Source organism: Staurois parvus, unplaced genomic scaffold (assembly GCF_062004578.1).
Source record: "Staurois parvus isolate SC_StPar_1 unplaced genomic scaffold, SC_StPar_1.0 ptg000184l, whole genome shotgun sequence".
Lineage (NCBI taxonomy): Eukaryota > Metazoa > Chordata > Amphibia > Anura > Ranidae > Staurois > Staurois parvus.
The window spans coordinates 6,373,859-6,387,500 of record NW_028317980.1 but is presented as its reverse complement, the minus strand read 5'-3'; the positions used below and the strand labels follow the sequence as shown (position 1 = coordinate 6,387,500).

Here is a 13,642-nt window from a genome sequence, read left to right as displayed (position 1 = left end):
CGGGTCCTGGTGACCTTTTCTGTGGAGCTTGGATGGTGATTCGTATGGTATCCTGACCCGAGACCTGATGACCTATCTATGGCCTGGTGACGCAGGATTAAATATTGTGCATTTTAAACGCACATCTGGTGAGTGCGTTTTTCATCCATTCGTTTGGTTTGCACCTGTTGTCACTCCCGGATCAGGACGTCCACACACTTGGAATTGTGATCTCTTCGTGATCCACACAATCATATTGAACTAATTATATCACTAATAATCACCTTAAGGTGATACCACGTATCCACATATGTTTGAAATAGCATGATATTGTGTATATTAAAGTGTATTATTATTTAGCGCTGCACCAACTTACTTGAATATATATGAACTGAAATGAAGACAGACACTGTTTTTGTTTTATCCAGCTGTATTTACTTATTGTAAATTATACCATCCAATGGAAAGATAGAACACCAACATGTCGGAAAAAAATTAAATAATCAAAAACAGAATCACTGAGTTGGAAAAAAGATTCCCCCCCCCCCCTTGTGTCAGTATTTTGTTGATCCACCTTTTGCTTTAATTCCAGCCTTTAGTCTGATGGGATAGGTCCAAACCAACTTTGCCCATCTAGACTTTATTTGCAGAACTGCTCAAGCTCCATCAACCCCTTCACGCCGGTGCCTCCCGGCCTTTTAAGAGTTTCAGAAGCCGGGACGGGGTTTAGGGATCACGTGACCGCCGTGACACACCATCACGGCGGTCACGTGATTGGGAAAGATCCTGATTGAAAGAGAAGACCGGGACCTTTCCGTGAGTACCGGACATGTGTGCTGGGAGCGCGCAGGCACATATGTTTTTTTATAATTGAACGCAAATGTGTGGCCGCTTGGCGTCTAGGCCCAGATGCCGGGAGGCCGCACATTTGTGTGCGGCTGGCGTGAAGAGGTTAAATTTGATAGTGACTGCTTGTGGATTGCAGTCTTCAAATCATTCCACAGATTTCCAATGGAGTTTAAGTCTGGGCTCTGACTAGGTCATGCAAGGACATTCACCCTTTTCTCCTTCAAGCACCGTGGGCTCATTTTTGCTGTGTGCTTTGGGTCATTGCCATGTTGGAAGGTAAACCTTCTCAATGACAACTTTCTGGCAGAGGGCAGTAGATTTTCCTAAAGAACGTGATGGTATTTTGCCCATCCATTTTTCCTTCTACCCTGACAAGTGATCCAGTCCCTGTTGCAGAGAAACCCCCCATAACAGCATATCCCCCCTCCATACTGAAGGAATGGTGGTATTTGAATAATGAGCTGGATTGGATTTCCGCCAGACATATTGCTTGATGTTGAGGCCAAAATCGTTCAATTTTAGTCTCATCTGACCAGAACACCTTTTTTCATGTGGCCTCAGAATCTTCACAGTGTGTTTTGGCAAAGTTCAGTGGTGATTGCATGCGGCCTATCTTGAGGAGCGGTTTTGTTCTTGCAAACCTCCCATACAAGCCACATTTGTGGAGAATTTGTGATATTGTTGTCACCTGCACACAATGACCACTCTTTGTCAAATTCCTGGAACTGCTTCAGAGTTGCTGGAGGCCTCTTGGTAGCCTCTCTGACCAGTTTCCTCCTGGCTCTTTCTTCCAGTCTGGAGCGACATCCTGTTCCAGGGAGGGTCTGTGTTCTACAAAATACCTTCCACTTCTTAATAATAGACTTCACTCTGCTTCTAGGTATTGATAAAGCCTTTGAAATGTTTTTGTATCCATCTCCTGACTTGTGCCTGTCCACAACTTTATCCCAGACAATGACAATGCCTTACCACCCACAGATGACAAAATATGTATGAAATACCTACAGCGCAATGGATCTCCTATACATCAAATATTGCAGCTAGCATGTAAAGTGTTCCCACATATAAACCATAAATCAACAAATTGCAGCGCAGTACTATAAACTCAAAGTGTTAAATAAATCAATATACATATGTGAATACAATCGTGCTATGTGATAATAATATGTGCTACATCACATGAATATCAACACATATATGTAAATAAATTGCATATACCAGTGGTAAATAATAATATATCCAAATACCAAATGAATCATATATACGGTGAATTGTCCCTTTAATACTCCAAAATCTTCTCATGTGCTTATGCGATATGTCTCCTATGCATCATATACAATCAAGCAGGGTGGATAAAAATCAATGATTTTTTTAAAAAAATCAAAAAAATCTGATTTTTTTTATTTAAATCGGATTTTTTTTTATTTAAATCGGATTTTTGTAAATAAAATGCTTTTTGAGGAAAATATATTACCATCCAAAGGTTATTCCATCATGAAATAAAGATTAGTTTTTTAATTATGTAGAATAAGGCTGTATATGTTTAATTTTTTTGGTAAATAAATTCCATGAATCCATTCACAATGTCATGCTCTTCCAGAGGTTTTTGTAAGATTATTGGGCAGTTTCTCTGCCTACAAGATATTATCACAGATGTTTGGTTTACTTTTGCAGTTCTCAAAACTGAATTTGACTCAGCGGAGATCACATGCCTCTTCTTCACAGCAAAAATGTTATAACATGAACAGAGTTAAGAAAAAGACCTTCATCCTAACTTCTACAAACCTATGAATACAGAATCAACCCCTTCACTGCTAAGTTTCAAGAAGTTCAGTAAATAGAATAGAAACAATATTTTTCTGATTTTTTGGAGTGGAATAGATCTGCACAAGAAGAAAGTGAAACGAAGTGTGAGGAGGAAGGGGCTGACAGTCGAAGTTTCTTCAAATATATATATTTTGTTTAGCCAAATTAGTTAACAAACATGGATGTTTAAGAAAATCACATATGCTGGAATGTTATTGTTTCAGATGAATAAATCTATTTAAATTATTATTAAGGTAATGATTATTTTTCTCCTTCCTAAGTACAACAGAAAAGTTGTCCAAATATGAATGATTAACCTATTAAACTGGGGATAAAAAAACTAATATGAAAAGTTGTTATTCTAAAAATCTTCATCTACTTGTATCTTAAAGTTATACCAGCAAGAATTAGTCTTTATGTAGAAAACTAGGATTTATATCAAGCCTTACTGACTAGTGATTTAAATCGTGATTTAAATCAAATCCACCCTGCAATCAAGCAAGTGCTCCAGTTGCACTGCCGGGGACTGAAATGCTCCAGGAAAGCTCTTTTCATGCTGAGCTAATCAAAATGACCACAGCTGATCACGGTTGAAAGTTAAATGGCTGAGAAAGCAATTAGCTACACCTGATTGAGTTTAAAAGTCATTTTATGGAGGGGGTGAACCTTCATCCAACTCAATGATTCTGTTTTTGAATTTTCTACATTAAAATTTTTGTTGATGTTAGATTTTTCACTTGGATGCTATAAACTGCTTTTGAAATACAGCTAGATAAAACAAAAATTGTGTTTGTCTTCATTTCAGGTTGCAAAGCAACAAAATGTGATTATTTTACAGGGAGGCGATTCTTTTCTATACCCACTGTACTACAGGGCACATCCATGACACTCGGTTTGCTGAGCCTTCTAGTAAATGGCGCGGCCTGCTTGTCGTCACCCAACTAAGCCAGATGGTTCCATTTTGCTGGTAGAGATGGAGATGGTGCCTCTCTGTGACTCGCTGAACTGTCTGTGTAAACCTTTCTTTCTGGCTATTCAAGTGTGTTTTTGCAACTGTATATAATAAACATATAAAGAAATTCATAACGCCTAATAAACAAACCCCCCACAATATATTCTCTTTAATCAGAATCAGCGGATCATTTATTTCCAGTTGTTTACAGCAAGAGAAATGCTAAAATCTGGATCTTTTAGTAATCAAAATCCTAACACTGACGTACAAAGCCGTCCACCATACTGCCCCAAACTACATCACTGACCTAATATCCAAGTACCGCCCAGCACGCACACTCCGCTCCTCACAAGACCTCCTTCTCTCTAGTTCCCTGGTCTCCTCCTCCCATGCCCGCCTCCAGGACTTCTCCAGGGTGTCACCCATCCTCTGGAACTCCCTGCCCCAACCCATCAGATTATCACCTACTCTCCTCTCCTTTAGGCGCACCCTGAAAACCCATCTCTTCAGGGAAGCCTACCCCACCCCCTGCTAACTTGCCGACCTCCTCCACTCTTCCTACCACTCCATCCCCCACAGCTATCTCCTCCTGTGCCACCATCCCCTCCCTCCTAGATTGTAAGCTCGAAAGAGCAGGGCCCTCAATCCCCTCATGTCTTGCATTGTATTGGTATTGTTCTGTCACATGTTCTGTCCCCCTTTGTAATGTACAGCGCTGAGCGAACTATTGGCGCTTTATAAATACTGTATTATAATACCGGAGAACTGGGGCTCAGAAACCTGTTACAGCCCCCTATAATAATTCTCTGTTTAGTAGCCCCCGACTCACCATCTTCTCCTCATAGGGCATAGATACAAGGCAGTTTTCACAGCACACTTCTCGCCTCGGACACACCACCATGTGTTGCTGCATTTGGCTTCTCTGGAGGAGTTGTTGGCACTGTCGGCATTCCACGCTGGCAAACTCACAGAGTGCTTGGTGATTCTGCACACAGAGATCACAATGAAAGAATTAAAGACCCAGGAGGTGAAAAAACACAGAGCATTCTGATGATGGTACAGGCATGAGCCATTTAAAGTGGATGCATTCCTCAGACATGAAAAAGGAACAATGCATATCCCTCTATAGTGTGCACTTGTCTCAATCCAGAGCATTGAGTGTCATTTCTGTCTGCTGCTTCCTTCTTCTACTATTAGCATCAGTGACATCTGACAAGTTTTCCTGACACCAAGAGAATAAAGGTGACAGGAGAGTGCTCCAGAACACACCCTGCGATTGAGATCCTCAGCTCTTTTATTGAGTGCTGTGGGAAGGGAGGTGTGTCCCTTCCCTCAAATCAGCTCTCAGAGCTGTCCTCACTGAGCTCTGTAGAGTGCAACATCAGCTCCCTGCCCCTGCTTTTCAAAGCTGAGAGATCCTGTGTAAATGCTGCAGTTTGAATGGGCTGCAGATAAACAAGTACAATTTATGTAGGAGGATTTGTTTCATCTCTGGGTATCACCTGTGGCCAGTCACCTCCCTGGGTATATGTAAGGGTTTACAACCACTTTAAACATTTCTTAAAGGCTAGGTTCAATTTTGAAAGAAAAAAAAAGTGCGTTTATAATTTTTTATTACGATTTTTTTTTTGTTTTACAGGAGCATGCAAAGCACTGCACCCATGATCGGTGAGTGTAATGCCAGGCTCCAGCAAACTCCCCCTCCAGCTCTCTACCTCCCTATAGGCCAGTGGTTCTCAACCTTCCTAATGCCGTGACCCTTTAATACAGTTCCTCATGTTGTGGTGACCCCCAACCATAAAATTATTTACCCAGTAATTATAATTCATGAAGTGTCCTTTTACCTCCAATACTGCTGCTTTCAGCACAGTAGTTGCTTTTAAGAGAGTAGCTGCTTTCAGCACAGTAGCTGCTTTCAGCACAGTAGCTGCTTTCAGCACAGTAGCTGCTTTCAGCACAGTAGCTGCTCTTTACACATTGGAAATATGTGTTTTCCGATGGTCTTAGGTGACCCCTGTGAAAGGGTTGTTTGACCCCCAAAGGGGTCGCGACCCACAGGTTGAGAACCACTGCTATAGGCTGCCAGTTGCAGAACTGGAGGAAGATTCAATTGACTATGAGTGCACCGATTACCGCACAAGTAGTCCATTTAGAGTGATGCCATCTGCTGTGGTGGCACTTGAAGGGCTTGAACTTCATTCGTTCACAGATGTCCATGAATGAACGACACGGCTGTGTGGGTAGAGCTGCGGCAATTTTAAAATTTGACAGCGACTGTAGGGGGGGAGGGGGGGAGGGGAGGGATTGAGATTGGGCAAGTGTAAGTGTAAGGTAAGTGTTTGGTGGGGGGGAATCTTCTAATAAAAGACTTTTCACCTTAATGCAGGGAAATGCTAGAACCTCAGTCTACCTTTTATTGTTGCCCATTTCCCTGTTGCAGATTTTCCCTCACTTCCTGTCTAGTTAACATCCCCCACTGGATGTTAACTGGTTGTATTTGCCAGTTTCAACAGATCCTTTATTTGTTTTATATAGAATGGGTTAAGATTCGGACCCCTGTCCATCCCCCACTGGATGTTAACTGGTTGTATTTGCCAGTTTCAACAGATCCTTTGTTTTATAAAGAATGGGTTAGGATTTGGACCCCTGTCCATCCCCCACTGGACGGGGGTCCGAATCCCAACCCATTCTATATAAAACAAACAAATAAAGGATCTGTTGAAATTGGTAAATATAACCAGTATAGAGTTTAGCTTGTATCCTGGGAAATGGTAGAGCCGGTCACACACATACATCCAAAGCAGCGTTGTCGCCATCCCTGCCGGAGGTCAACCTTGCTGGTCCTCTCCTCTGTCATGGAGATGAGGAGAGTGGAAGGTGCTCTGTAGTCCAGCAGGGGACAGCATGACAGATTTACTACAGAACGCTTAAGCCATAAAATTCTCCTTCAGCTGCTCTAAAATAGTCACGTGAAACATGACCCTGGCCACTACTTCATTTTGCAGCTTTTTTTTTTTTTTTTTTAAGATTGAAAAATGATAAATCCAATGATAAATCTGTTGTATTTGGCTCCCCAGGGTTACAGGCTTTGGTGTGGGACACACTGATATGTGTCTAAAACTGACTATTCACTATCAATCCTCATCCATTCTAAACAGCATGTATGGAGGAATCTGCCAGCTACTGAATTATAACAGCTGGAAACCACAGCTATGTGAATACCCAAACAGTGGCTGCATCTAACTGAATGCAGCCGGCATTCAGCCAACAGTTTTCTGCCTGATGCTTGTGATTTTCAGATGGAAGGATGTCAGGCAGCATATTGCCGACATAGCGACCCACTGCATGATCTTCGGTGAATTAATGATTTCCTTCTGAATATGGTCAGCTTAGAAGTGTTGCCAATTTGTTTCATAAATGTTGTTTGTTGTCAGCCCACTATAGGAAGGTAGGAGATCACTGGATTTCTGGAAGGATCAACAAGTATTTTTCTGAACTTGCAGCATTTTAAAAGGGATATAACATGAGGAAATACACTATATTGCCAAAAGTATTGGCCCAGCCCTCCAAATCATGTGATTCAGGTGTTCCAATCCCCTCCATGGCCACGGATGTATAAAATCATCACCTAGGCATGCAGACGGCTTCTACAAACATTTGTGAAAGAATGGGTCGCTCTCAGGAGCTCAGTGACTCCAAGCGTGGTCCCGTGATAGGTTGCCACCTGTGTAATAAGTCCATCCGTGACATTTCCTGGCTACTAAATATTCCACGGTCAAATGTTAGTGGGATTATAACAAAGTGGAAGCAACTGGGAACAACAGCAACTCAGCCACCAAGTGGTAGGCCACGTCACATGACAGAGCAGGGTCAGCGCATACTGAAGCGCACAGAAGTCACCAGCTAACTGCCGGCAGAGTCAATAGCTAAAGACCTTCAAACTTGGTGTGGCCTTCAGATTAGCACAACAACAGTGCGTAGAGAGCTTCATGGAATGGGTTTCCATGGCCGAGCAGCTGCATCCAAGTCTTACATCACCAAGTGCAATGCAAAGCGTCGGATGCCGTGGTGTAAAGCACGCCACCACTGGACTCTAGAGCAGTGGAGATGTGTTCTCTAGAGTGACCAATCATGCTTCTCTGTCTGACAATCCAATGGATGTGTCTGGGTTTGGCAGTTGTCAGGAGAACGGTACTTACCTGACTGCATTGTGAAAAGTGTAAAGTTTGGTGGAGGGGGGATTATGGTGTGTGGTTGTCTTTCAGGGGCTGGGCTTGGCCCCCTAGTTCTTGTGACGGGAACTCTTAAGGCGTTGGCATACCAAGACATTTTGGACAATTTCATGCTCCCAACTTTGAGGGAACAGTTTGGGGATGGCCCCTTCCTGCTCCAACATGACTGCGCACCAGTGTACAAAGCAAGGTCCATAAAGACATGGATGAGTGTTTGGGGTGGAGGAACTTGACTGGCCTGCACAGAGTCCTGACCTCAACCCCATAGAACACCTTTGGGATGAATTAGAGCAGAGACTGTGAGCCAGGCCTCCTCCCCCGACATCAGTGCCTGACCTCACAAATGTACTTCTGGAAGAATGGTCCAACCTTCCCATAGACACCCTCCTAAACCTTGTGGACGGCCTTCCCAGAAGAGTTGAAGCTGTTATATCTGCAAAGGGCGGGGCCAACTCAATATTGAACCCTACGGACTAAGACTGGGGGGCCATTACAGTTCATGTGCGTGTAAAGGCCGGCCGACCAATACTTTTGGCAATATAGTGTGTGAATATATTGCAGAGATGCATTTGTATTTTTAAAAAATATTGCCCAGACTTATTTATAAAGCAATGACAGTTGCCAAACATTCACTACAGGTGTATCTTTTAGGTCCATGTGTTTTAAATTGCAGTGATTGGTTCACCTGGGATGAATGTTACACAAACTGTTTTATAATATGCAATCAGACTAGTCAATCAACAGGATTTTCTACAACCAACCCCAAGTCAGTACAGTAGGAAAGGATTGAACTGATAACTTTTCTAATCTGGTTTTGCTCACCTCCAGGTTCCTCAGCTCCATCTTGCCCGAGCAACCTTGACTAGGACATTTCACCATAAGTGAAAGGATTTCTCTCTTGGCAAAGTTATCCGGGAATAGCTGGTGCTCTAAGAGAAGATCGTTATCCACAGGACACTTGGGCCCGGCGTCTCTGAAAAACACAGCAAGGCATTGGAACCATCACACTATTAGAAGGCAGTGCCTATAGACATGCGATTATTGAAAGTCCACAGAACAGCTATAAATACTGAATGAAACCTATAGAGCTCATGATACATATATTCAAATGAAGAGCCCTATGGAAATGTGCAAGTCCAGGTGCAGGAATGATTGATTGGATGGATGGATGGATGGATGGATAATAACAGTAATGCATTAGATAAGCTGAAGAAGAAACAGGAAGGCGTTTCTAAGTGTAGTATTCCAAGGTCAACTTTTTATAAAAGTGGTTAAAAAACACTTACAATGTAGTAGTATAACCACTTCCATACCAGGCACTTTTACCCCCTTGCTGCCCAGGCCAATTTTCAGGTTTCACACTTTGAATGACAATTGCGCGGTCATACAACATTGCACCCAAACTAAAATTTTATCATTTTCTTCACACAACTAGAGATTTCTTTTGGTGGTATTTAATCACTGCTGGGGTTTTTAGTTTTTTGCTAAATTAACAAAAAAAGACTGAAAATTTTGAAAAAAAAACATGTTTTTCTTGGTTTCTGTTATAAAAGTTTGCAAATAAATAATTGTTCTTCATAAATTTAGGCCGAGATGTATTCTACTACATGTCTTTGGTGAAAATAACCCAAATTAGGATGTATTATTTAGTTTGTAGGAAAGTTATAGAGTTCACAAACTATGGTATAGATCTGAATATTGATCAGTCCTGAAGTACTGACAGCCAATCTAATTTCTTGAGGTCCAAGAAAGTCAGAACAGTACAGATATCCCCCAAATGTCAGGACAGTACAGATATCCCCCAAATGTCAGGACAGTGCAGATATCCCCCAAATGTCAGGACAGTACAGATATCCCCCAAATGTCAGGACAGTACAGATATCCCCCAAATGTCAGGACAGTACAGATATCCCCCAAATGTCAGGACAGGACATATATCCCCCAAATGTCAGGACAGGACATATATCCCCCAAATGACCCCTTTTTGCAGAGTAGACAGTCCGGCGTATTTCATAAGAGGCATGGCAAGTTTTTTGAAGTTGTATTTTTTTTGTTATAATTTTTCAGAAAATGAAGAAATAAAAAAAATTATTTTCACTATTTTTTTTTTTTTTTACATACACCAGTGTAGTACAGCGTCATCATATAACTGGCATGGCGGTGATCAGGGACATTAACTGGTGACAGTATGAAAAAAAAAATTGATAATTTTTGTAAATTTTTTTTATTTTTAATTTGTTACATTTGTTTCTCTTTTTTTTTAAGATTTATTTTTCATATTTCACTATGACCAAAGTAGTATAATGTTACCATAGTAACATTGTACTACTTTGGGGAAGTGATCAGTTTTTTATTTTTTATTTTTACACAATTTGCTTATAGCAAAGAATTACTTTGCTATAAGCAAGCATTTACCTGAATGACATTGATTCATTCAGGGTTTTTTTTTTTTTGCGATTAGCTGTGATTTGGCCATGGCTAATCACATGACACAGCTGGGATGTGATTGGCCGAGCTTGTGAATGTGATCGCTGTGACCATTCACAGCTAGACACACTTGTAAACAATGGATGGCATGAAAGGAAGCCATCCTTTGTATACAACTGTCATGTGACCTGCTGTGATTGGTCACAGCAGGTCACATGGTACTGGCAACAGGGCCGGTACACAGATCTGTCTGAAGTACACGGCCGGTGTCAGATCGCGCTGCAGTGCAGCCCTGCGGGCATGCACAATGCGCATTCTGGAAAGGACGCCATGTGGCGTCCACCCGGAGGGACGAGCCGTTCGCCCGGCAGCCATCTGGCTATAGGCCGGGCGGCAACTGGATAAAAAGGCTCTAATGTAATCAGTCAATAGCAGGGCTCTGTCCTCTAAGCGATGGAGCCGCTGTGCCAGCCAGCATCTGCAGGGGGAGCTTGAGAAGAGGTGTTAAAGATGGCTACAGCTCTATCCAGACTGCTGTAGCGCACGCTGGAACGCATGCTGTCCACAGACCCCCAAAGGGTCTTGAAGAAGGAGCTCTGCGCATGCTCCGAAACGCGTCACCGCTCCATGCTCACGTCACTTTCGGTTCGTGGACAGTGTGCGTTCCAGCGTGCGCGCTCCAGTGTTTTTAACCGCTTTTATTAAAAGTTGACCTTGTAATACTGCACTTAGAAGCGCCTTCCTGTTTCATCCTCTTCTGCGCAGAGTTTGCTTCCACTCTTTAGAAATGCTGCTCAGTACCGGTTTTCCTATACATCATCCATCATTGGCTGCCATTCTTCCACAGCATCGTCCACCGACGAGCCCTGCTACCCACTTTATGCATTAGATCAGCAAATCACGTCATTAATATTAAGTAGGCAGCACCAATAAATCCTGCAGGGATCAACAAAGTCTCTGTCTAGGCCAGTGGTTCTCAACCTTCCTAATGCCACGACCCTTTAATACAGTTCCTCATGTTGTGGTGACCCCCAACCATAAAATTATTTACCCAGTAATTATAATTCATGAGTGTCGTTTTACCTCCAATACTGCTGCTTTCAACACAGTAGCTCCTTTTAACAGTAGCTGCTTTCAACACAGCAGCTGCTTTCTACACAGTAGCTGCTCTTTACACATCGGAAATATGTGTTTTCCGATGGTCTTAGGTGACCCCTGTGAAAGGGTCGTTCGACCCCCAAAGGGGTCGCGACCCACAGGTTGAGAACCACTGGTCTAGGAGTTTATAGTCTCATACCTTCCACCATGTTCCCCTCTGCTCAGCCATGCTAGTCAGCAAGCAGCAGGTATTAATTCCCGTTTGTGATTTTAATAGGAGACATTAATGCAATCATTGACAAATATATGAGGAAGTGACACCATACTAAGGTGCGTTCCTTTGTTAATCAATAAACCACCAAAAGAGCAGCTGACCCACAGATTCCTCCACACCTCACCTTCATACCCAGTATATGATGAACTTCAGCATAGAGGAGAACTCCACGCCGGTATAAAAGACGCACAATAATGTGGAACTACACCGCATTTAAGTACCATAAACCAAAAAAATGGTTTAATTCATTTTTAAGATTCAAAGCAAAACTTCCCCATCCATCCACGTCTCCGTGCTTTGTTTTTCTGAGAAATCACTTTGACCCCCCCCCCCCCCTTGGTATTTCTAGCTGTGACTATCTTGAGTAAGGGCAGATGATTCATGTATCATTTACATCTTGGAATCCATCTGCCCTTAGCTCAGGCATGCAGACAGAAGGTTGTGCTTAGCTGAAGAAACCCCTCTGCCTTTTCTGAAGACTCCTGGAATGTATGACATCATTTGCCTAGGCCTAGAAAACCAGGAAATAACTGAAAAATATATAAAAAAAAAAAAGTCTAAAAACACGTAAATATGATATACCTTCTATCAGGGGCGGACTGACCATTCGAACACTCGGGCACTGCCTGAGGGCCCAGGGTCAGTAGGGGGCCCCATGAGATGCCCCTGGTACCTTTCATTGGCTTTTTCATAGGCTTTTTTGGGTGTGGGCGAGGACATGGGGGGGCCCCATGATCCCCTATTGCTCGGGGGCCCCATGAGTTGTCAGTCCGCCCCTGCTTTCTATTTACGAACGCTAGCAGTGTAAGGAATACAAATCGTCCATGTTGATTGAGAGAGTGAGGTTCTTCTTTAATACAGCTCTGTAATCGTTAATATATCACTAAAGAGGAACTTCGACCAATTTGGCCGTATTTCTCTTTTAAAAATGTTTGACAAATTTTGGTCACACTTCTCTTTTGGGTCACAAGAGTTCACTTTACTTTTATTCTCTTGTGACCCAGAGCTATTGCCTGCTGTCAGCTGAAGTGGCAGAGCTGCTCCAGGCTCTGGAAGGATTCCAACAATATTGTTGGGATCCACTCAGCTGCCTGATTGACAGATGATACCGGCTCTCAGCCGTACGCTGACCCACCTGTGCCCGCCCCCTCTTCAGCCTGATGCTTCGGTAAAAGTCTGGAGGAGCACAGTGGAGAGCGGTGACTGACAATCACTACTCTCTGCCCCTAAAAGACTGAGAGCTGTGCAATCAGCGGTCATGTGATCGCTCAGTTCTCGGTCTAAAGCTGACCATACACAGATCGAAATTTTGGATGGCCATTTCTGTTCAAGAGCAGTCGATCTATCAAACCACTTTTCATGAAAGGGACTGCTGGAAAATTTCAATTCAATCAGTGCTACAGCCAATAGACTGCAGTGCTGATCTGTGTATTCTGATGATGGGGAAGTGTGGGAGTCTCCTCTCTGTCAGAACACAATGGCACAGCGGGGAGGGGCATCCACACCAAACCTATGAATGGGGGAATCAGTGGCAGAGCTGCTCCAGGGTCTGTAAGGATCCCAAGAATATTGTTGGGATCCACTCAGCTGCCTAACTGACAGACGATTCCGTCTCTCAGCTGTACGCTGACCCACCTGTGCCCGCTCCCTCTTCAGCCTGATACTCCAGTAAAGCTCTGGAGGAGCACAGCGGAGAGCGGTGACTGACAGTCACTACTCTCTGCCCCTAAAAGACTGAGAGCTGTGCAATCAGCGGTCATGTGATCGCTCAGTTCTCGGTCTAAAGCTGACCATACATGGATCGAAATTTTGGATGGCCATTAGTGTTCATGAGAAGTCGTTCTATCAATCCACTTTTCATGAAAGGGACCGCTGGAAAATTTCAGTTCAATCAGTGCTACAGCCAATAGACTGCAGTGCTGATCTGTGTATACTGATGATGGGGAGGTGTGGGAGTCTCCTCTCTGTCAGAACACAATGAGCGGGGGGGGGGGGGGTTCCTGTATTCACACCGAATGTGTTGAT

General features: G+C 43.2%; 1 protein-coding gene across 1 annotated transcript in view; it reads right to left on the bottom strand.

Moving 5' to 3' along the window:
• TRAF6 (TNF receptor associated factor 6) overlaps positions 1 to 13,642 on the bottom strand; it is a 66,977-nt gene that overhangs the window by 14,543 nt on the left and 38,792 nt on the right. Inside the window, exons 3-4 of the mRNA XM_089677340.1 lie at positions 8,641 to 8,791; positions 4,416 to 4,571 (exon numbers count right to left, since the gene is read on the bottom strand). Of these exons, the coding sequence (XP_089533466.1) occupies positions 4,416 to 4,571; positions 8,641 to 8,791 (307 nt within the window). The remainder of the gene's footprint in view (positions 1 to 4,415; positions 4,572 to 8,640; positions 8,792 to 13,642) is intronic.